General features: G+C 55.1%; 1 protein-coding gene across 1 annotated transcript; it reads left to right on the top strand.

Annotated features, from left to right (window-relative positions):
- The first annotated feature begins 33 nt into the window (after positions 1 to 33).
- On the top strand, positions 34 to 15850 carry ABCD1 (ATP binding cassette subfamily D member 1). Its single transcript, NM_001046190.1, has 10 exons — positions 34 to 1344; positions 4677 to 4857; positions 8746 to 8888; positions 8995 to 9163; positions 9568 to 9662; positions 11286 to 11431; positions 11690 to 11835; positions 14178 to 14262; positions 14505 to 14630; positions 14719 to 15850. Exons 1-10 carry the CDS (start codon positions 430 to 432, stop codon positions 14924 to 14926), a joined length of 2214 nt encoding a protein of 737 aa, NP_001039655.1. The 5' UTR covers positions 34 to 429; the 3' UTR covers positions 14927 to 15850.
- The last annotated feature ends 5089 nt before the right edge of the window (positions 15851 to 20939 follow it).

Consider the following 20939-nt stretch of genomic DNA (forward strand, 5'->3'; position numbering starts at 1 on the left):
TTCTGGGCGGGTGGCGGAGTCACAGTCGCTTCAGCCGGGCTGTGGAGCGGACGGACGCGCCCGGTACCCCAGGGAGGGGCGCCACCAGGGGAGGAGGAGTAGGAGGTGGAGAGAAAAAGACGCCCTCTCGGCCGGAGACCTCTGGAGGCTCTGACCCCAAGGGCCAAGGGACTGACAAGTTCCAAGGACTGACAAGTTCCTCCACTTCGGCCGCCTGAAGAGGCCGCGACGCTGGAGGGCCCTGAGCCCACCCGCGCCAGGGGCCCCAGCACCACCCGGGTGGCCTAAAGCGACAGTCTCAGGGACCACTGCGAGGTCTCCAGTTGCCTAGACAACGAGCCCGGGGTCAGAGCCACCACCCTTGCAGCCACCTGCCTCCTCTGCCGCCTCAGGCACCCGTCCCGGTCCCGTGAGTCCAGCCCAGGTGACATGACGGTGCTCTCTACCCCCCGAGCCTCGCGGGTGACCACGCTGAAGCGTACTGCCGTGGTCCTGGCCCTCGTGGCCTATGGAGCCCACAAACTCTACCCTCTGGTGCGCCAGTGCCTGGCTCCGGCCAGGGGCCCTCAAGCGCCCGCGGTGGAGGGGGAGCCCACACCAGACGTCTCCGGTGCCCCCGTGGCCTCAGCGGGCAAGGCCGGCGTCAACCAGGTGTTCTTGCAGCGGCTCCTATGGCTCCTGAGGCTGCTGTTCCCCAGGATCCTGTGCCGGGAGACGGGGCTGCTGGCGCTGCACTCGGCTGCCCTGGTGAGCCGGACTTTCCTGTCAGTGTATGTGGCCCGCTTGGACGGCCGGCTGGCCCGCTGCATCGTGCGCAAGGACCCTCAGGCCTTCAGCTGGCAGCTCGTGCAGTGGCTGCTCATCGCACTGCCTGCCACCTTCATCAACAGTGCCATCCGCTACCTGGAGGGCCAGCTGGCCCTGGCGTTCCGCAGCCGGCTGGTGGCCCATGCCTACAGCCTCTACTTCTCCCAGCAGACCTACTACCGGGTCAGCAACATGGACGGGCGGCTTCGCAACCCGGACCAGTCCCTGACAGAGGACGTGGTGGCCTTCGCTGCCTCCGTGGCCCACCTCTACTCCAACCTGACCAAGCCGCTCCTGGACGTGGCCGTGACCACCTACACCTTGGTTCGAGCGGCCCGCTCCCGCGGGGCTGGCACAGCCTGGCCCTCGGCCATTGCTGGCCTCGTGGTCTTCCTCACGGCCAATGTGCTGCGAGCCTTCTCGCCCAAGTTCGGGGAGCTGGTGGCTGAGGAGGCGCGGCGCAAGGGAGAGCTGCGCTACATGCACTCCCGAGTGGTGGCCAACTCAGAGGAGATTGCCTTCTACGGGGGCCATGAGGTGGGGCCGCTCGTGGGGCCGGAAAGCGCGTGGCTGGGGGAGTCCAGGGCAGGAAGGCCGGGGGCTGCCTGCGGCTGATGGCACAGGTGTGGGCTGGCCGTGGGAGAGGGAGACTGGGGACGACCAGAGCCGCGGGCAGCCCAGGTCGGTACATTAATGGAGAAGCAGGAAGGCTGGGTGGAGACTGTCCTGGGTCACTTCTGCTTCCTCCCCACCTCCCTTGTCCTGGCCTTAGGGCTGCGGACCCTAGTGATGGGAGACCCAAGAGCTCCCAGCCTGCCCCCTGCCTGCAGCTAACAGAGAAGGGGCTCCTGCCATCTGGGGGCAGGGATGACGGGATGCAGCCTGCTGCCTGGCCCCCTCCTAGTCCCCCAGGCCCTTTGAAGACCGGCGTCCGGCCAGGCAAGTGGGCATTATGGGCATGACTCAGCCCAAGCGGAGGTTAACGAGCAGCAGCGCTCGGTGTGTTGATCGGATCTCAGCGCTCCAGATCAAGCTTCTCCCCGCCTCCGGAGCCCAAAGGCTGGCCTGGCTGCAGGCTTGGCTGCCTCCCCGAGGCCCCAGCCGGGGGTGCCGGGGCCCAAGCCGCAGCTGCAGCAGGACGCACTTCCTGCCCTCCCGGCGGCCACCTTGCCCCCAGTGTGGCCGCCCTTCCGCCCAGGTCCCAGCCGTGCAGCTCCCCAGCAGGCTGGGTCAGCGGCCAGCCGGCTAGGGCCAGGAGCCGGGGCCTGGGAGAGGTTACTCCAGGCCAGTGCTCCGGCCCCTCCCCTCCTCCTGCCTGGGTTGCAGCTGCCTCCGGCTAGGTTCTCTGCGACTCTGGTTTCGGTTCCCCAGTGCTTCTGGGGGAGGGGTACAATGGCATCCAGCTCCTGAAGGCCCACGGATCCTCCCTAGATCAGATGGCCTTGTGTCCTCGACCTTGTCTCATTGGCAGCCCATCTTATCAGGCAGGGAGGCAGGCTTGTCCCTGATTTTTTTTTTTAAAGACTTATCCCCGAGCAGATAGGGGGCATTCCCGGCTGGGCTCCAGATAAGGAGAAAAAGGGCCGGATCTGCAGCCACAATCCCCCATCCTCCTCCCCTGTGCTCCAGGGACGCAGGGTCTTGGCAGGCAGCCGTGCCCTTGGGTGAGGCACTTGGCACATTCCCCGCAGCTACATTGTCAGCCCCAGCTGGCACTCCTGCCAGCTCCCAGCACGAGCCTGGATCGCCAGGGCGCTCAGAGTAGGCGTGCTCACTTCAGGAATGGCAAAGCAATGCCCAAGACCTGGCTGGGGTTAGGGGAGGTGGGAAGAAGGGAGAATCGCTAGCTCTTTGAAGGATTTCCTCTGGGTTAATTTCAGGAAATAACATGTTCATGGGGCAGATTCACCGGCTGGGGTGGGAGGGGCCTGATGTGCGTCCCCAACCTGTCTGTCGAGGCCTCGGGCAAAGGGCTCTGTGATGTGATGGGCCTTCATGGGTGGCTTGATTGCCCTCACTGTGTGGGCACGTGGCTCAGCCCAGTCCCATTGGCTGATGTCCCCATGGACACTGGCCCAGGCTCAGATCAGCAGGCTGGGGCAGAGGTAGCTGGCTGACTGGAGGGCAGACCGCCGAGTATTTTGCTATTCCTGGGATGTCAAGGAGAAGGGTTATTGCTGCTGCTGCTGCTGCATCGCTTCAGTCGTGTCCAACTCTGTGCAATCCCATAGATGGCAGCCCACCAGGCTCCTCTGTCCCTGGGATTCTCCAGGCAAGAATACTGGAGTGGGTTGCCATTTCCTTCTCCAGTGCATGAAAGTGAAAAGTGAAAGTGAAGTCGCTCAGTCCTGTCCAACTCTTGGCGACCCCATGGACTGTAGGTAGGCTCCTGCATCCATGGGATTTTCCAGGCAAGCATACTGGAGTGGGTTGCCATTTCCTTCTCCAGTGCATGAAAGTGAAAAGTGAAAGTGAAGTCGCTCAGTCCTGTCCAACTCTTGGCAACCCCATGGACTGTAGGTAGGCTCCTCCATCCATGGGATTTTCCAGGCAAGCATACTGGAGTGGGTTGCCATTTCCTTCTCCACAGAAGGGTTATTAAACAGGCTCATACCAACACACCCAACCTCTTATTAGCCTGAGCACGGATAGATTTTCTTAATAAGTCAAAGCATCATTCACAAGAATTGGCTTTGTTTAATGGCTCGGCCTACCTGGTCCAAATGCCATACGTCTTGCCACCTCCAGGCTGTGTGAGCTGGAGCAGGTCACTTTGCCTGTCTGGGCTACCACGGACAGGAGAATACACATATAATGGGACGTGGTGAGAATCAAGTCAAAAGTCAGCTATAACATGGTGAATTGGCAAAGGAAACTATTCCAGGCTGGGCAGCTCTTGTTCGTTGGGTGGGGAGACAGGATCAGGGCAGGTGCCCCTACCAAGCCATCCAGGACCCAATGGCCACCTTGCTGTGACTGCTTCTTGGCCACTCCAGCCCATCTAACTGCTGCTGTCCCAGAGAGCCTGTTTCTCGCCCACTCTCTCTCCTGAGATGGCAAGTGGTGGCCAGTGTACAAGCAGGCAGGGCAGGCCCCCTCGTGGCCTGGCTGGTGGGCTGGCATCCTCAGCTTGCTTTGGCATGGGGCTGTCCACTGGGGGTGATGCCTGAACGAGCTTGCTTGGGAGTGTGCCCTGCCGATCACGATGGGAGGACACAGTGTAAGTTTGTCACCCAGAGGAACTGTGGGCAAGGAAAGGGAGGCCAGGGCCTACAGAGGTAGAGATGACTGAAGCACGTTCTTCGAAACCGTCTATTGCCTTTGGGTTTCCTGCACTCCCCTCTGCTTCGTTCAGGGTGACCCCTCGGCAATTGCTCAAAGAAATGGGCAAGGTAGCTGCCCTCAGCCCGTGTCGAAAAGCTCTCCAGGGCAGAGAGGGGGCATGGTGAGCATCCCAACTGAAGAGACAGTGGAAAGGGGGTGGGAGCCTCAGAAATGAGGGGATGAGCCCCTTCACTGCCGTTGTACCCCAGCGCTGCGTTGTCTATGCCATACCTCTCCTGAGTTTGAGACCTGTCCCCCTGTCCATGGTAGCCCAGACAGGGAAAGTGACCTGCTCCAGCTCACACAGCCTGGAGATGGCAAGAGGTATAGCATTTGGACCAGGTAGGCTGAGCCATTAAGCAAAGCCAATTTTGGTAAACAATGCTTTGACTCATCAAGCGTGGCCCAGTCCTAAGCCCCGGCTCTCAGCCGTGTCATGGCCTTCGAATGGCATGGCCCGTGTAGCCTGGCACTCAGGGATGCTCACTGTTGCCCCGGGGGACTGACTGCCATGCCTCTGGGTCTCTGGCACCCCTTCCCCACAGGTGGAGCTGGCCCTTCTGCAGCACTCCTACCAGGACCTGGCTTCGCAGATCAACCTCATTCTGCTGGAACGCCTGTGGTATGTCATGCTGGAGCAGTTCCTTATGAAGTACGTGTGGAGCGCCTCAGGCTTGCTCATGGTGGCTGTCCCCATCATCACTGCCACTGGCTACTCAGAGTCAGGTGAGAGAGGGCCGGCCTTCTGGACCACTGGGCTAGGCTTGGGAGGGCCCAGTGCCCAGCTGGCCCACCTGCCTCTTCTACTGCTGGGGATCCCAGCTGGCACCCTTGGGAAACATCCACAGTCACACCCTCCCAGAGCTCCTCTCTGCCACCCTACATGTGGGTCCCCCTTACAGTATCTCACGCTTCTTGGTCCCACTCAGCCAAGCCCAAGGATGTCAGTTCAGGAACACCCTTCAACAGGCATCTGCACAGTTGCCCACCTGGCCCTGTCTTGACCCATCTTGGCAGTGGGATTATGGGGAAGTACGTTCAAGGAGCCCCTTTCTGGCTAAAACCTGGGCTTTCCCACGCCCGCTCTTGCAGGTTGTCAAGGGCAGGGCCCTCTTGCCTGAGGCCTGGGGGACTGTGAAGGATTCCCAGTTTGTTCCTCTACCTGTTTGCAAGGAATTCATTCTATTTGCAGTCTTCGTGGTTGCCCTTCAAAGGTTAATGTGCATACTTGAGAAAAGTCTGGGTTAATCAATAGCTCCTGCTCATCCCAGCCCTTGCTTACCACACTTTGGAGGACCAGCCCACCATCAAGTTTGCCATGGCTTTATTGGGTCACTGCATGTTCAGATTCGCCCGTGAGTTTCTGCTTTTTTTTGGTTCTCTTTCTCTGCAGTTTTCTCTAGGAAAGCCCTTCTCTGCAGGCCGGTAACCCTCCTTTGGACAGATGTCCTTCAGAAGTTCTCTTTTGTTCTTTTTTTTTCCCAAAGACTTTTAATTAGTTTTAGAATACCGTGAGGCTTTTGTCAAGGGAGCTTTGAGAATATTTTGTTGCCTGAAAATGTCTTTATTTTACCCTCCCCCCGACAACTGAAGTTTAGTTGGATGAGGAAGTTGAGGCGGTCCGTTGGTCTCTCTTTAGTCTGTTGACAACATCCCATTGCCTCTATTGGAAAACCTGCCATCAGCTTAACTGCTCTCAGCTGCCTGCATGGTCTCCCTGGTTAGACTTTTTCTCTGCAGTTTCTCTGGGAGGTGTTTGCCCGTGTGTTTCCATTTATTCTGCTTGAAACTTCTTGTATGTCCTGTGAATATCCAGACTGTTCTGTCATTCAGATTGCTTCCATCGTGGAAAGTTCTCAGCTGTTCCCTTTTCAAATATATTAATGAATTGAATGAATTCCTCTCTCGTTCTTTGTGCTCTTTACTTCTGGCCTCTGTCTGCCCCCTTCCCCACCTCACATTGTCTGTGCTAAATTCTGGGAGGGGTCTTCCGATTTTCCTGCTCACTCATTGGCTAGTTTTCTCTTTGGCTGCATCTAATTTAAATTATTTTCATTTTCAATGATGTTTCTATAAAGTTCTACTTGATTCTCTTTTAAATAGACATTTGAAAATAGAAATTTCAAGGTGTGTTTGTGTCTGCTTTCTCATCTCTCTGACTGCCCCTCTTTTGCTAGCTACCATACTAATCATGCTTATTCCAAGGTTTCTATCCAGCCATTCGAGACCTGGGTTCAATCCCTGGGTCAGGAAGATCCCCCTGGAGAAGGAAATGGCAACCCACTCCAGTACTCTCGCCTGAAAAATCCCATGGACCGACAGAGGAGCCTGGTAGGCTACAGTCCATGGGGTCACAAAGAGTCGGACACGACTGAGCCTCTTCACTATCTATCCAGCCATCTGGTTGTCTGAATTCTTGAGAGTCTAAACCAATTTCATCTTCCAGCTGCTGGTCTTCTTTGCTCAAGGTCCTTGTGGGCTTAGCAAGCACTGGAGGGTAGGATTCCCCAGAGCACTCATTGGCTTTGGTTTTAGCTGAGCTCCCAGGTAATGAACCGTTTGGAGGCCATTTCCTGTTAACTTCTCCACTTGGGGTGGAGGGGTTCCTGAATTTGGAGGTGATATTAATTTGAGCCCTAGACACATAATCACCAGTTCAGAGAGGAGACCTTGCATCTTGAGACCTGGCTGTGTGACAGCAGCTCCTATCTCCATCTCCAGGGACGTCACAGGAGCACTAGCTGCTAGCTTCTCTTCTCGCTCCTGGGAATTTCCCTTGCTTTCCTGCAAGCACAGCTCCCATGGAAAAGGTGTTGTATCTTGTGCAGTTGGGTAGTTAGAGGGTTTTCAGTACTATGTAAAGAGAGTGAGCCTGACGCGCACGTTCCAGAACCAGAAGCATCTCTCACTCTCTCCGTATCGGTGCCTCTCTTTTGGGGCTTCCGTACCCTCAGCTGTCTGTCTCTCTCTGCCAAGAGGAAAGATCTAGTTGGAGGCGGTCGTTGTTTCCACCAATGGACCTATTCAAGGGGTGGCCTTGATTTAGGCCAGGAGCATGGGAAGGGACCCAGGAGGAAACCAACCTGCGGTTTCTGGGAGGAAGTGCCTGCGGCCACTTCCCTCCTCTGCAGGCCTAGGACTTTCTGGAGCCTCTGCCGTGTTGGGCTTTGTGGGCGATTCAGAGGCCTCAGCTCCTGTGCCCACCTTTGTGGCCAGACTCAAGGAAGTCAGAGGTGTGTCTGTTTTGTCCCTGCTGTGTCTCCAGTAACTGCAAACTGGAGAGCGCTGGGAACGAGGTAAGCAGGCAGGCGATCATCAGGGGAAACAGATGTAGCTAACTTTGCCCTTCTGGCCTGCCGGCACCTCCAAGCTAGAAGGCCAGGGAGGGGCCACCTGGCCAGGAATAGCTGTCGAGGGTCTAGCTGTGGGCACTGAGGAAAGCAGCAGAGGGTTATGCTGTCTCCAGGGAGGTACCCGCTGTTGCCAGGGTCCCCACAGACCCTTCCCCTTTGTGTGCAGTCCCTTTCAAGCTCTCAGGACGTCTGGAGAGGATGGTTTGTGTTCCCCCCTCCTCTGCCCTGCCTAGGACCACAGTTGGAAGGAAGTTCTGGGATTTAGACTCTCAGAATTGCCAGTCCCCTCCCCTACCCAGTGCCCTGGATTCCTGGTGCTCTGGCCAGTGGTCCAGCATTGTCTACCCACTATTGCCCCTGCCCTAACCTTTCTGCCCCTTCCTACCCCACCCCCACCATCATATCCTTGACTCCTGGCTCAGAAACGTTCATGCCTGTGGATAGAGTTAACCTTCAGAGTCAGCCTGTTTTGCTTCCCATCACCATTTAGAGAACATTCCTTGTATAAAAGCCTTGCCCGTCTAGGGGACCCAAGGATCAAGAGAGTCAAAGCCATGGACAAAAGAGAGTTGCACTGGGCAACCATGAGGTCTCAACTGAGACAGAAAAGAAAAAAGCAAATCAAGACAGGAGCGGGCTTCTTTAGAGAAATAGTAGCATTGAGGATGGCCAGAGAATACAGCATCAAGGGGAGAGATAAGGGTAAAACGGGGTCAGTCAACATTTTTTCACATGTTTATTGGCCATTTGTGTATCGTACGATGGAAACATTTATTTAGATCCTTTGCCCATTGTTTAATTGGGTTGTTTATCTCCTTGCTATTGAATTGACAAAGTTCTTTATGTATTCTGGGACCTAGGCCCTTATCAGATTAATGATTTGCAGATACTTTCTTCCAGTCCATAGGCTGTGTTTTTACTTTGTGGATGATTTACTTTGGTGCCCCCAACTTTTTCTGTTCGATGAAGCTGCCTTCTCTGTTTTGCTTTTGGTGTCCTATTCAAGGAGCCGTACCTAATGCCGAAGTGCTTTCTTCTAAGAGTTACATAGTCTCAGCTCTGTGTGCAGGCCAGGGCTCCACTTCGAGTTCGTTTTTGTGTGTTGTGTGAGGTCGAGGTTCGTCTTTGGCACGTGGAGACCCAGTTGTCCAAGCATCATGTGCTAGAGGGACTTCCTCTCTCCCCTAGTGGTTCAGTTTTGACTTTCCACTGTCCTTGCCCCCTCCTCACCCACCCCACCCACCCCCACCATGCTCTGCAGACTCGGAGACAGTGAAGAAGGCAGCCCAAGCGATGAAGGAGGGGGAACTGGTGAGCGAGCGCACGGAAGCCTTCACCATCGCCCGCAACCTCCTCACCGCTGCCGCAGACGCCATCGAGCGGGTCATGTCATCCTACAAGGAGGTAGCCCCCGGTCCAGCCCATGGCCCAGCCCTCCCCCGACCCCACTTATGCCCTCTCCCCTCCACCCCTGCTGGCAGAGGCTAAGCCAGGATCACCCTCCCTGCAGGTCACAGAGCTGGCTGGCTACACAGCCAGGGTCTACGAGATGTTCCAGGTGTTCGAAGATGTCCAGCAGTGCCGTTTTAAGAGGCCCGGGGAGCCGGAGGATGCGCACACAGGGTCCGGGGCCATCATGAGGTCTGGCATCCGCATGGAGGGGCCCCTGCAGATCCGAGGTAAGGTTGCCCTCCCCAGAAAGGTCCCACGGGTCCCGGCCCTCCCACCACTGCCTGGTGTGCCCTGGAGGGCTTCCCGGGAAAGCTGTGGTCCCCACTGCCCTACTTCCCAGAGCAGTAGCCCTTGCCAGGATTTCTCTTTGTAAAAGAGGTGGAGGGTAGCCCCTGAGTGGAGTAGGGGCTAGGGGGCGCACTGTGGAAGAGGCCCTAAGCATTGAAGCTGGCTTTGGGGGGTGCTGCGGGGCAGGAGCAGACACTATCCCTCTCCCCAGCCCCGAGCACCGCAAGGGGAGCATGGTAAAGCTACACACTGGCGGGCTGCCTGGAGGTGGGGGCCCACGGAAGCCAGCAGAAGGTGGGGGAGCATTCCGCCCCCCTCTCTCTGCCTCATGCCCTCTCTCCAGGCCAAGTGGTGGATGTGGAACAGGGCATCGTGTGTGAGAACATCCCCATTATCACACCCACTGGGGAGGTGGTGGTGGCCAGTCTCAACATCAGGGTAAGTAGAAGGCACAGCCAAGCACCAGCCCAGAAGCTCGGGCGGGGCTGAAGCCAACCCTGAGGCCCCACGCCTGGCCTTCTATACCCACAAGCCACCCGCAAGTCTCAGCCCTTAGGACCCAGCCTGATCAGCCTGCCTTGTGTTGTCAGTAGCCATTGAACCCAGGTCTACGTGGCAGCAGCTGAAGCTGAAGGTGAAAGAGCAACGTGTCTACCTATTAGTTCTGGGGCAATGGAGTCAGAGCTGATAAAAGAGCCTTGTGATTACCAGGACTGGGCAAGAGTCACCCATAGGTTCCTGGCCATATTGTTGCCAGCACCCCACACCCCGCCCTGTCCCTGAGAAGCCCAGGACTTGGGCACTCTGGTCCAACTCTGGTCCCAGGTTGGTGGTCCCACCCATATGCTGTGAGAGGCCCCCAGGGCAGGTAGGTGGTGGGCATGGCCTGGCTCCTTGGGAGAGCGCTCATCCACGATGCAGGCTGTCTATGGACAGGACTCCCTGGGGGCCAACAGCCATCAGTCACCCATGTGCCTAGCTAGGGCTTTGGACGGAGTGATGGACTGAAGGGGCGTCCTGGGGAATGGGAGTCATTCATTCGTTCACCTAATGTTCCCTGAGCTCCAGGCTGGGCACTGTAAACCAGAGGTAAATCAGGGAAGCCCTTAAGGGTTACAAAGAGCCTGGGTCAGATAGCTCTCCAGGTTCAGCAAGGATCACAGCTCACCAGCTCTGGGGGCGTAGAAGTCACATGAAGCTTCACCCAGGAGCCTCTGGGCGGGTGGGCAGGCTGCCAGCTGGAGGCTGGGCACAGAGCAGTGGTATGATCGCCATTACCCCTGGGAGTAGTCACCTTTGGGAGGTTGGGTGCCGCTGATGGCTGGTTTATCCAGGTTGAATGGTTGCCAGGCAGGCCCAGGGGAAGCCCAGGTGGGCAGCTAGTTAGAAGGTGAGGTGAGGCAAGGGAGTGGGGGCTGGGGGCTGAGAAAGAGCTCCATCCTGCCAGAGCCACTGGTGGAGTTGGGCTCTGGTTAGGTTAGGGATGGGGCGCACCCGGCTCTGTTCAGCCAGGTGATGGGGTAAGAAGGGCAGTCGCAGAGGTTCAGGGAAGGGGGCAAGGGAGACCGCCTGGGACACATGCTCTGGGATGGTGAGAGGACCGCCCTGGCTGGAAGGCCTGGGGTGTTGCGGTGAAATCACACAAGGTGGTGGTGGGGGGGGGTGCGATCAGGAAGCTGTGCCTTCAGTGCCATCCCCCACCCTGCAGACAGCAGCACCCCCCAGGTGTCTCCAGATCAGCAGATGTCAGGCTTTTTGTGGAGCCTGAAGCACCTGCTGCCCACATGGCCTCCAGGTGTCCTGGGGGGCACCGCTGACTGTTCACTGGGCCGCGGCAGGACAAGCTGTCCTGCTGTCCCCGTGGTCTCTGGCGTGTGTCAGGGACAAGCCAGAGCCCTACAGCTGAACCCCGGAGCCTGCCCCAGGGGCCCTGCCGTGCCTAAGCCAGAGGTGGAAGGTGGGCGTGGGCCAGGTGCAGGGTGTTCTCTGAGGCCAGCAGGTCAGCCACAGGTGAGGGGAGGGGGCCTGGGCAGTGCCCACAGCTGCCTGCCGCCCCCACAGGTGGAAGAAGGCATGCACCTGCTCATCACTGGCCCCAACGGCTGCGGAAAGAGCTCCCTGTTCCGGATCCTGGGCGGGCTATGGCCCACGTATGGCGGTGTGCTCTACAAGCCCCCACCCCAGCGCATGTTCTACATCCCCCAGAGGTGAGCAGCACCCCCTGCCCCCTTTGATCCGAGGGGGCAGGGGGTGGCAATAGGTTGCCCCTGGGGTCGGAAGGGCTGGGCACCTCCACCTGCCAGTCCCCCGCCGCAACCCACTGGCCCAGAAGCTTCACCGCCATGGGGCACGTGTGCACATGTGAGTGTGTCTGAGCCTGCCAGGGGGTGGGTGTGCCGCCCTCCGATTGGTGCCCCCCACCGAGGTGCCAGCCTTGCCTCCATGGCCACCCGGCTCTACTGCAGGCCCTACATGTCCGTGGGCTCCTTGCGCGACCAGGTGATCTACCCTGACTCAGTGGAAGACATGCGCCGGAAGGGCTATTCTGAGGAGCATCTGGAAGGCATCCTGGACATCGTACACTTGAACCACATCCTGCAGCGGGAGGGAGGTAGGGGAAGGGGCATCCCCACCCACCAGTGCCGCCCCTGCCTCCCTCCTAGCCTCCCCCACCCCGGGTGAAGATGACCCCAAGCAACATGCAGGAGTCCAAAGCGCAATGGAGTCGGGAGAGCCTCACCCCGGTGGGGGACCCACAGGAAGCATACAGCCCCAGACAGCCTGAGCGTGGAAGGGAGCCAACCCTGGCAGGGGCATCCAGAGGGGCACTGTCTCCAGGCGGTGGGCTCAGGGGCAGGCAAGACCCCCTCGGGCCAGGCAGGGAATGCACAGGTACGTTAGGCATTTGAGTGAGAGGACAGAGCCCAGGTGTAGGCAGGGCAGCCTGGCATGTGCATGGCGACAGTGGAGGTGGAGGGGACGCCTGCCCTCCCATGTGTCTCCCTCCAGCCTAGGGCTGTGTCCCCTGGGAAGAGACCACAGGAAGGAGGAACAGGCCAGTACTCGGGGGCCTCTCAGGTTGGTCTTTAAATGCCCACGGCACCAAGAGGAGGGTGGGGTGGCCCAACTGCCAGCTTTGGGATTTCTGTACTGAAAGCCGAATGATTGAAGTCAGAGTCCTGCCTTGGCCACTGAGGGGCAGCTTAACTTTGAGCCAAACCTGACTTCTGGACATGCCCTCCACCTGTAGAAGAGGCAGGTGCTAGTCTCAAGCTCAGGGCCGACAGGTGTCATCGCCTATGCAGAAAGGGGCTTCAGACAGTGGATTCAGTGGGCCGGCTCCTCTGGGGCCCCTGGTTGCCACGATCCCTGAAAAGCTTTATCCTCAGCTTCCTCCTGGCAATGCGGAGACCTGGGTTTGATCCCTGGGTCGGGAAGATCTCCTGGAGAAGGAAATGGCCACCCACTCCAGTATTCTTGCCTGGAAAATCCCATGGACAGAGGAATCTGGTAGGCTCCAGTCCATGGGGTCTCAAAGAGTCGGCCACGACTGAGAGACTTCACTTCACTTCACTTCCTCCTGGCCTGCTGGGACCCCTTTTGCTCACCCTGGGAGCACTCCCCTCCACCTGGGCTCCACACGTGCCCCTGAGTGCCTGGGGTCCCCGAGGCTGGCTGTTACACCCCGTTAGCATGAAGTTCAGCTGTGAGTAACAGAACTACCCACCAACAGTGGCTCAGATCATTTACGAGTTTATCTTACTGGGACATAGAAGTCCTGAGGAAGTCAGGCCGCAATTGGCGGGGATTGCCCCACCCCATAAAGGCCCCTGGGTCACTGCTGTATGTGGTCTCCATTCCCAAGGTCACTTCGCAGTCCACAGTGGCTGCTTTGGCATCATATCACATCATATATCCTGGGCCATAGGATAGAGAAGGTGAGGTGGGGGCAATCACTGAGTGAATGCTGTCTTTTAAAGAAAGTTCCAGAAGCTGCCACATGTATAACACTTAAACTTACACCCCATTGGCCAGGATTCAGTTCTGTGGTTAAACCTCCCATCGGGGCAACTTGAGCATTGAAGTGTTTTTTTTTTGGTGGGTGGCCACATGCCCTACCGAAAGTTCTAGTTCTCTGGAAAGAGTGGAGGGAGCAAGCCAGGAGGCGTTTCTCATGAATCACCCACTTCCTTCCTCATCCAAGGAACTCTCCTGAGCCTTGCTGACATGCTTCACACTGGGACACACAGGCCTCGTCCCAGTGGGTGAGAAGGTTTCCGGAGAGACCCCCGGAGCTGTTCTTGGGGCTCTGCCTTGACTGTCTGCTGCCCACTGGTACTTCATTAGCCCCATTAGGTCCTGTGTGATTTTGCTGGCTCCAGAGACTGGGTGGGGCAAACAACAGAAACATATTGTCTCTGAGTTGTGGAGGCCAGACGTCCACGATCCAGGCGTGGGCAAGGTTGGTTCCTCCTGCTGGCCATGAGGGAGGGTGTGTTCCAGGCCTCTCTCCTGGGATGGGAGAGGCCGTCTGCGCCCTGTGTCTTCACGTCATCTTTCCTCCGTGCGTGTCTGCATCTCCAAGTGTCCCCTTTTATAAGGACACAGTCCCATTGGACTAGGACCACCCTCGTGACCTCCCTTTAACTCGATCACCCCTGAGAAGACCCAGTGTCCACGTGCGGTGGGTGGCATCCTCAGGGCCTCCGGGTGAGGGCTGCCCGGTGTCTATTGGAGGAAATGTGTGTAAATCTGGACCAAGTCCTTTTGGACTAATACAGTGTCCACAGACGTCCCCAGTGGCTGGCCTTTCCCTGCCATGTTCTGCTCTCACTCATGTCTGTAGCCCTCTGAGCAACCCCAAGCCTTCCCACCACACCTACCATGCCCAGGCTCTTCTGCAGATGCTGCCCAGCCCTCTTGAACTGAACATCAACCCTTGTTCTGTGCCAGGTTGGGAGGCCGTGTGTGACTGGAAAGATGTCCTGTCAGGGGGCGAGAAGCAGAGAGTCGGCATGGCCCGCATGTTCTACCACAGGTGAGCTGCCAGCCTCCCAGTCCCAGGAGCTTGGGCTCCCTCGGGCACCGGGAGTTCCCTGATCCTCTTTCCCTGGGACCTCCTGAAGTGGGGAGGGCAGAACTGCTTGGAGGCCTGGCCCCAGCCCTGGGGGCCTAGCAGGACTGGGGTCAGGCTCCCTGCCTCTGCCTGAGGGGCTGGGGCCAGCCTGGGGCATTGGCCCCAGAGGCCCACAGCCTCACCCACATGGCCACACCCCCAAGGCCCAAGTACGCTCTTCTGGATGAGTGTACCAGCGCTGTGAGCATCGATGTGGAAGGGAAGATCTTCCAGGCGGCCAAGGATGCAGGCATCGCGCTGCTTTCCATCACCCACCGACCCTCCCTGTGGTAGGTGTGCCCTCCCTTCCCGAAGGACTCTGGCATAGGGTCCTGGCGGCCCGCTGAGTGCCTCCTCCCTGTCCCTCTCCTGATGCAGGAAGTACCACACCCATTTGCTGCAGTTCGACGGGGAGGGTGGCTGGAAGTTCGAGAAACTGGACTCAGCCGCCCGCCTGAGCCTGACTGAGGAGAAGCAGCGGCTCGAGCAGCAGCTGGCAGGCATCCCCAAGATGCAGCGGCGCCTCCAGGAGCTCTGCCAGATCCTGGGCCAGGGCCCCGGGGCCAACCAGGGCACTGCCACTTGACCGAGGGCCCTGGCTCTCTCTTACTTGGCCCTTGGCCCCCCTCCGCCCCCACCCCAACCCTCGGATCACGTGAAGGAGAGAGAGCGCCTGTGCAACCCGGCCCCACGCCCCCCCGCCCCCCACCACATGCTTCACCATCCTCCCGGGCCTCCCAGGGGACCACCCACAAAACCCGTGCCCCCTTCCCAGGGACCTGATCGAGGGGAAGGGAGAGCAGCCAGAGGCGCAACCAGCTGCCAGCAGCAGCCTGGGCCTTGGAGCCCTGGGGTTTGCCAGGCAGCACCTCCCAAGGCTGCAGCTCATCACTCTTGGGTTTGCAGTCCCTCAGAGACATCATGGTCCATGCCTCTATTGCCATCATCCCAGGGACCCAGCAAGGCTCCCATCCCCTGGGATACCGTTTTTGCCATAAAAACGGCCAAGTGAGACCCTCAGAATGAGACACAGCCCCTCATTCATGGCGCCCCCGCCACCCGTCATTCTGTAGAATCCACAAGGAAAAGAATTGCACAGCTTTTCCTACCGAGCCATGATAAGAATGTAGCCCCATCCCTCCCCCCTTCTCCAAGCTAATTTATTGGATTCCTGTTTGTAGACATCTCCATTGCCAGCGGGAGCACCCAGTCAGCCAGCCCCTGGCCCACCCACCACCCCACCAGCCTACACTGCCGACCACCAGAGGGTGGGTGGGGGCGGGCCGGCCCCAGGGGTGACGGACCCTGGGGCCATCAGGCATGAGGGCACCGTGGTGCCCAGTCCAGTGCCAAAGAGGGGTCAGTGGGGAAGCTGTGTCCGCAAAGGCAGCCTCGACCTGAGAGGGAGACCCCCACCGCCACCATGCCGCCATGTGCCTTTCAGGCCCTCAGCCCTGGGGTCAGGGAGCCTCCCTGAGTTCCTCAGTAAAGACCTGCCATGGAAAGTGCACTCTTGCCTCCCAGCCTCTGTCTCCACATGGGGGCTTGGTTGGGGGAGAGGCAGGAGGAGCAGCCGTGGGCCTGGATGAGGGGCAACCTCAGTGGCCCACCTGCAGCCAAAGATGCTGGCCTGCACATCCTCTGGACCCGGCCATGGCAAGGAGGCATCTGCAGTATCTCCCCAAAATGATGTTTAAGCCCAAAGAGGACCCTGGACCCTGTGCCAGGGAAGAGGAAGGGGCTGATGCCTGGTCCATACATGAGAAGCTTCGAGAGAGATACCAAGCAGCGGACTGGTGGGGGACACAGAGGAACAAGAGTCCCTAGCCAATTAGGCCAAGGGCAGCGGGACACAAGGCTTCTAGACCTTGTAGGAGTGGGAGACGCTTGTGCCACATGCCAAGCGCAGGGGGAAGAGAGGGGCCAGAGCCTTGTCTAAAGAGTTTGGACTTACTCCGGAAGCAGGATGGAGATAACATGGGAGCTCTGCTTCAAGAAGGCTGAGCGGAGGGAGGCAAGAACACCACACCTGGCCCTTATCCCTTGCTGGTGGGACCGGAAACGGGGCAGCCATGGTGGGCAAGAGGGTGGTGGGTCTGGGAAAGCTGGGCACGGAGTTCCCACGTGACCCAGCACTTCCACTCGGAGGTTTAGACCCAGAGAATGGAAAATAGATGTTCAGTCATAAACCTTTACACATGAATATTCTTCACAGTACTGTTGATGGTAATCCAAAGTGGAAACAACTGGAATGTCTATCAACAGATGAATGCACAAGCAAAATGTGGTCTCTGCATACAATAGAGTATTATTCCACTTACCAAGTAGACCGATGGCTGCCAGGAGCTGGGGCGTGACTGCTGAATGGGCTCAGTTTTCCTTTTTGGGGGTAATAAGAATGTTCTAGATCTGTAGAGGCCATGGTTGTAAATACTGTCCATCTGCTAAATGCCAACAAAGTGTGCACTTTAAAAGGTATGCCTTTATGTGAATTGTACCTCGAAAAATAGATGATAGAGACACTGATCCTAAAGAGGTAGAAGTGATGGATGACCGATAAATAATAGAGATGATAGATTGATGATGATGATGGGTGGATGGATGGATAATAGGTGAAGTGATACAGAGAGACATAGACAAGGAGCATACGGCTTGACAACCCGGGCCGGATGTGCTGAGGCCTGAAACCCCAGATGGATTAGAGAGTAATTAGAAGTCAACAGGGGGACTTCCCTGGCAGTCCGGTGGTGAAGGCTCTGCACTTCCACAGCAGAGGGCCCGGGTTCAATTCCTGCTTGGGAGAACTTAAGATCTCGCATGTGCATGCCATGCAGGGCAGCCAAAAAGAAAGAAACAGATGGTTGGGGGCACAGCTCAAACTCCAGGGCAGGAAAGGGGTGGGGTGAGACTCAAGGTGATGGTTGGGTGGCCGGGTGGGTGGTGGCACCTGTTGAAGAAAGGACAGGTCAAAGAGAAGGTACTCTGCCCAATGACTGCTTGCTGGCCCCGGGCCTGCAGCCCCAGCAGAAGGCACGAGTGGAAGTGATGAGCAGGCAGTTGGCACTAGGAGGGTGCAGCTGGCTGAGAGCTCCAGGCTGGAGGTCCTCTGAGGGGGCGTTGGCCAGCAGAGAAGCAGCGTGGTCAGGAGGTGCCTTGGTCTCTTATCTGGGAAACAGGAGGCAGATTGCATTTTATCTGAGATTTGAGGTTAGGAGTTGTTCCTGATCCTGGGAGAACTAGCAATTCAGAGGTTTAGGAGTCATTCCCGTCTCTTGCAAAGATTATGCAAGTTGTCCCTACTTGATAATAAATCCTTTTTTTTTTTTTTTTCAACTTACAAAGCTAGAATGGTTCTGTGGTCTGCCACCAAACCCTAATTGATATCGATAGAAAGAGACATACCCAGTGAATATCACTCAAAAGGAAGTTAATGGACAGAAGTTAAGTTTAGACAAAGTAGACCTCAGGGCACAAATCATTACTAGAAATACAAGAGGTTGCTGCCCAATGATTAAAGAAGTAATCCATTGAGAAGCGGAGTTTGTGATGGACAGGGAAGGCCTGGCGTGCTGCGATTCATGGGGTTGCAAAGAGTCGGACACGACTGAGCGATTGAACTGAACTGAACCATTCTGAAGGTGTGTGTGTAGCTACCTAAAGACAGAGCCTCAAATGTACATCAAACAAAAATTAGTAGGAAAAGGAAAAATTAATAAATTAGTAAATTCACCACAATAAGTCACACTACCCCTCACTCCAATTGGTAGCTCAAGCAGACAAAAGGGGGAAGAATGTAGCACCAATTGAACAAGCTTGATTAACAGATATACGAAAACTAGGGAGTACACACTTCAAGTTCACCTTGAACACTTACTAAAACCCACCGTGTTCTCAGCCACAAAACAAATCTCAACAAATACTAGAATGAGTATCACACAGAGCATGTTCAAACTGCAATAGAATAAACCCATAAATGGATGATAAAGCTAAAATGAAGTCCTCCCACATTTGAAATTTTAAATTTACATAGTTATATTTACAAATACACTTCTGAATAATTAATTGGTCCAGAAGAATGATAATGAAAATCTAAAAGACATTAGAACTGAACGACAATGAAGACGTGCGGCATGTAGCTCAAGTAGGACTTATGAGAAAACGTCCAGCTTTAAGTTGAGGGAGCTGAACCCCGACACAGGAAGTCAGAAAAACCGCAGTAGAATAAACTCAAAGAAAGCTGAAAGAAGGAACTCACAAAGACAGTAGAAGTTGATGAAATTGAGAAAAAACAAAGATAAAACTAAAATTTCTCTGAAATTAGTAACATAAATAAGGCTCTGTCAAGAAAGACGGGCTTCCCTGGTGGCTCAGCTGGTAAAGAATCCGCCTGCAATGTGGGAGACCTGGGTCTGATCCCTGGGTTGAGAAGATCCCCTGGAGAAGGGAAAGGCTATCCACTCCAGTATTCTGGCCTGGAGAATTCCATGGACTGTATAGTCCATGGGGTCGCAAAGAGTCAGACACAACTGAGTGAGTTTCACTTTCACTGGCAAGAATGAAAGGACAGGGTATCCAAATAAATGATGTCAGGAGGGAAAAGAGGTAGAATCACAGCTGCCACATCCCTTGCCAATGTAATGAGAGGCTCTGGATAAAGCATGGAAGCGTGGACACCTGTGTAGCCCCTGAAAGGTACTCCTTTTCTGTGGTACATTTATTCCTTTTTTCACTTGTCATCCCCTTACCATCACTTCTGCAGTGTTTTGAGAAAGCAGAACTAATTGCAAAGTACCAACCTCTGGTTTTGTTGAAAACAGCATTGAGAGGCAGCCGGCAGCAAAGGCTGGTTTCCACAAGAATTGGAAGCACCAGATAACTCAGAAGAAATACTGTGTGTGTGTGCGTGTGTGTGTGTGTGCGTGTGTGTGTGTGTATGTGTGCTGGGGTGGGGAACAGGAGGATCTATTGAGAGTCTGTGTAAGAGGCTACTAGATCACATGTATTTCAATTATATACATAAATTATATATATACATATATATATATATACACGTATATGTATATATAAAGCTGCTAGATTCTCACATCTTTGTCCCACCTCATGCAGAAGAGCTGACTTTACTCTCTCGTAAGTTAGAAAAGAAGGTCTGTGGAAATGCAAATTAAAGTCACAGTGATATATGGAATTAGAGAGATGGTAACAATAACCCTGTATGCGAGACACAGATGTATAGAACAGTCTTTTGGACTCTGTGGGAGAGGGCAAGGGTGGGATGATTTGGGAGAATGGCATTGAAACATGTATAATATCATATGTGAAACGAATCACCAGTCCAGGTTCAATGCAGGATACAGGATGCTTGGGGCTGGTGCACTGGGATGACCCAGAGGGATGGTATGGGGAGGGAGGTGGGAGAGGGGTACAGGATGGGGAACACATGTACACCCGTGGCAGATTCATGTTGATGTATGGCAAAACCAATACAATATTGTAAAGTAATTAACCTCCAATTAAAATAAATAAATTTATATTAAAAAAAAATAAAGTCACAGTGAAGACTTCCTTAGGGGCCCAGTGGTTAAGACTACACTTCCAATGCAGGCAGTGTGGGTTTAGTCCCTGCTCGGGGAAGTAAGATCCCATATGCCATAAAGCACGGTCAAAAAAAAAAAAAAAGCCACAGTGAGATATCATTTTAGTCCCATGCACTGATTGATAGAAATGAAAAAGACAAAAGAGAAGGGGGTGACAGAGGATGAGATGGTTGGATAGCATCACTGACTCACTGGACATGAGTTTGAGCACACTCAGGAAGATAGTGAAGGACAGGGAAGCCTGGCGTGCTGCAGTCCATGGGGTCACAAAGAATCAAGACTTAGCAACTGAACAACAACAAAAAGTCAGACAATGCCATGTGTTAGCAGTGATCTGGAGTAGCAAGAACTCATACACTGTGGGGGAGATATAAACTAGTACAATCACTCTGGAAAACAATTTGGCATTATCTAGTAGAATTGCCTGGAAAATCTCATGGACAGAGGAGCCTGGCGGGCTACAGTCCATGGGGTTGCAAGGGTTGGACACGACTTAGCAACTAAACCCCAGTGGAATCGAAGATGTACATATTTACAACCTGACAGTGTCACTCCTGAGTGTATCCTATAGAAGGTCTTTTGCAAATACACCAGATTATGTGTACAGGTCATTCATAGCTGCCTTATTTATAATAGGCAAAAGCCAAGGAAAAAAAAAAAGCAGGTGTCCATTAACAGGAGAACAATGTTACAGTCATATGATGGAAAACTATTCAGCAATAAAAATGAATAAACTCCAGCTATATGTTTCAAACTTAGATTCATGTCACTAATGTAATATGGAACTAAAGCAACAAGTTACAGAAAAATACATCCAGTATGACTCCATTTATATAAATTCCAAAAGTATAAAACCAAACTATGTATATTGTTTAAGGATTATCCATATTTGTGCCAAGTACAAAGAAAAGTAAGGATAGTGCTTGCCTCTGTCAAGGGAGGAGGAGGGTATACGAGGGCTTCAGAGTCATTGGTAATGTTGCCCTCCAGTTGACACTGGGGACA

Source organism: Bos taurus, chromosome X (assembly GCF_002263795.3).
Source record: "Bos taurus isolate L1 Dominette 01449 registration number 42190680 breed Hereford chromosome X, ARS-UCD2.0, whole genome shotgun sequence".
Lineage (NCBI taxonomy): Eukaryota > Metazoa > Chordata > Mammalia > Artiodactyla > Bovidae > Bos > Bos taurus.

Excerpts from the sequence above, each read along its gene's own strand:
- ABCD1 (NM_001046190.1), top strand. The coding sequence starts at position 430 with ATGACGGTGCTCTCTACCCCCCGAGCCTCGCGGGTGACCACGCTGAAG. Across the intron at positions 1,345-4,676 it reads CCTTCTACGGGGGCCATGAG|GTGGAGCTGGCCCTTCTGCA; the intron begins GTGGGGCCGCTC and ends CCTTCCCCACAG. Across the intron at positions 9,164-9,567 it reads GGGGCCCCTGCAGATCCGAG|GCCAAGTGGTGGATGTGGAA; the intron begins GTAAGGTTGCCC and ends CCCTCTCTCCAG.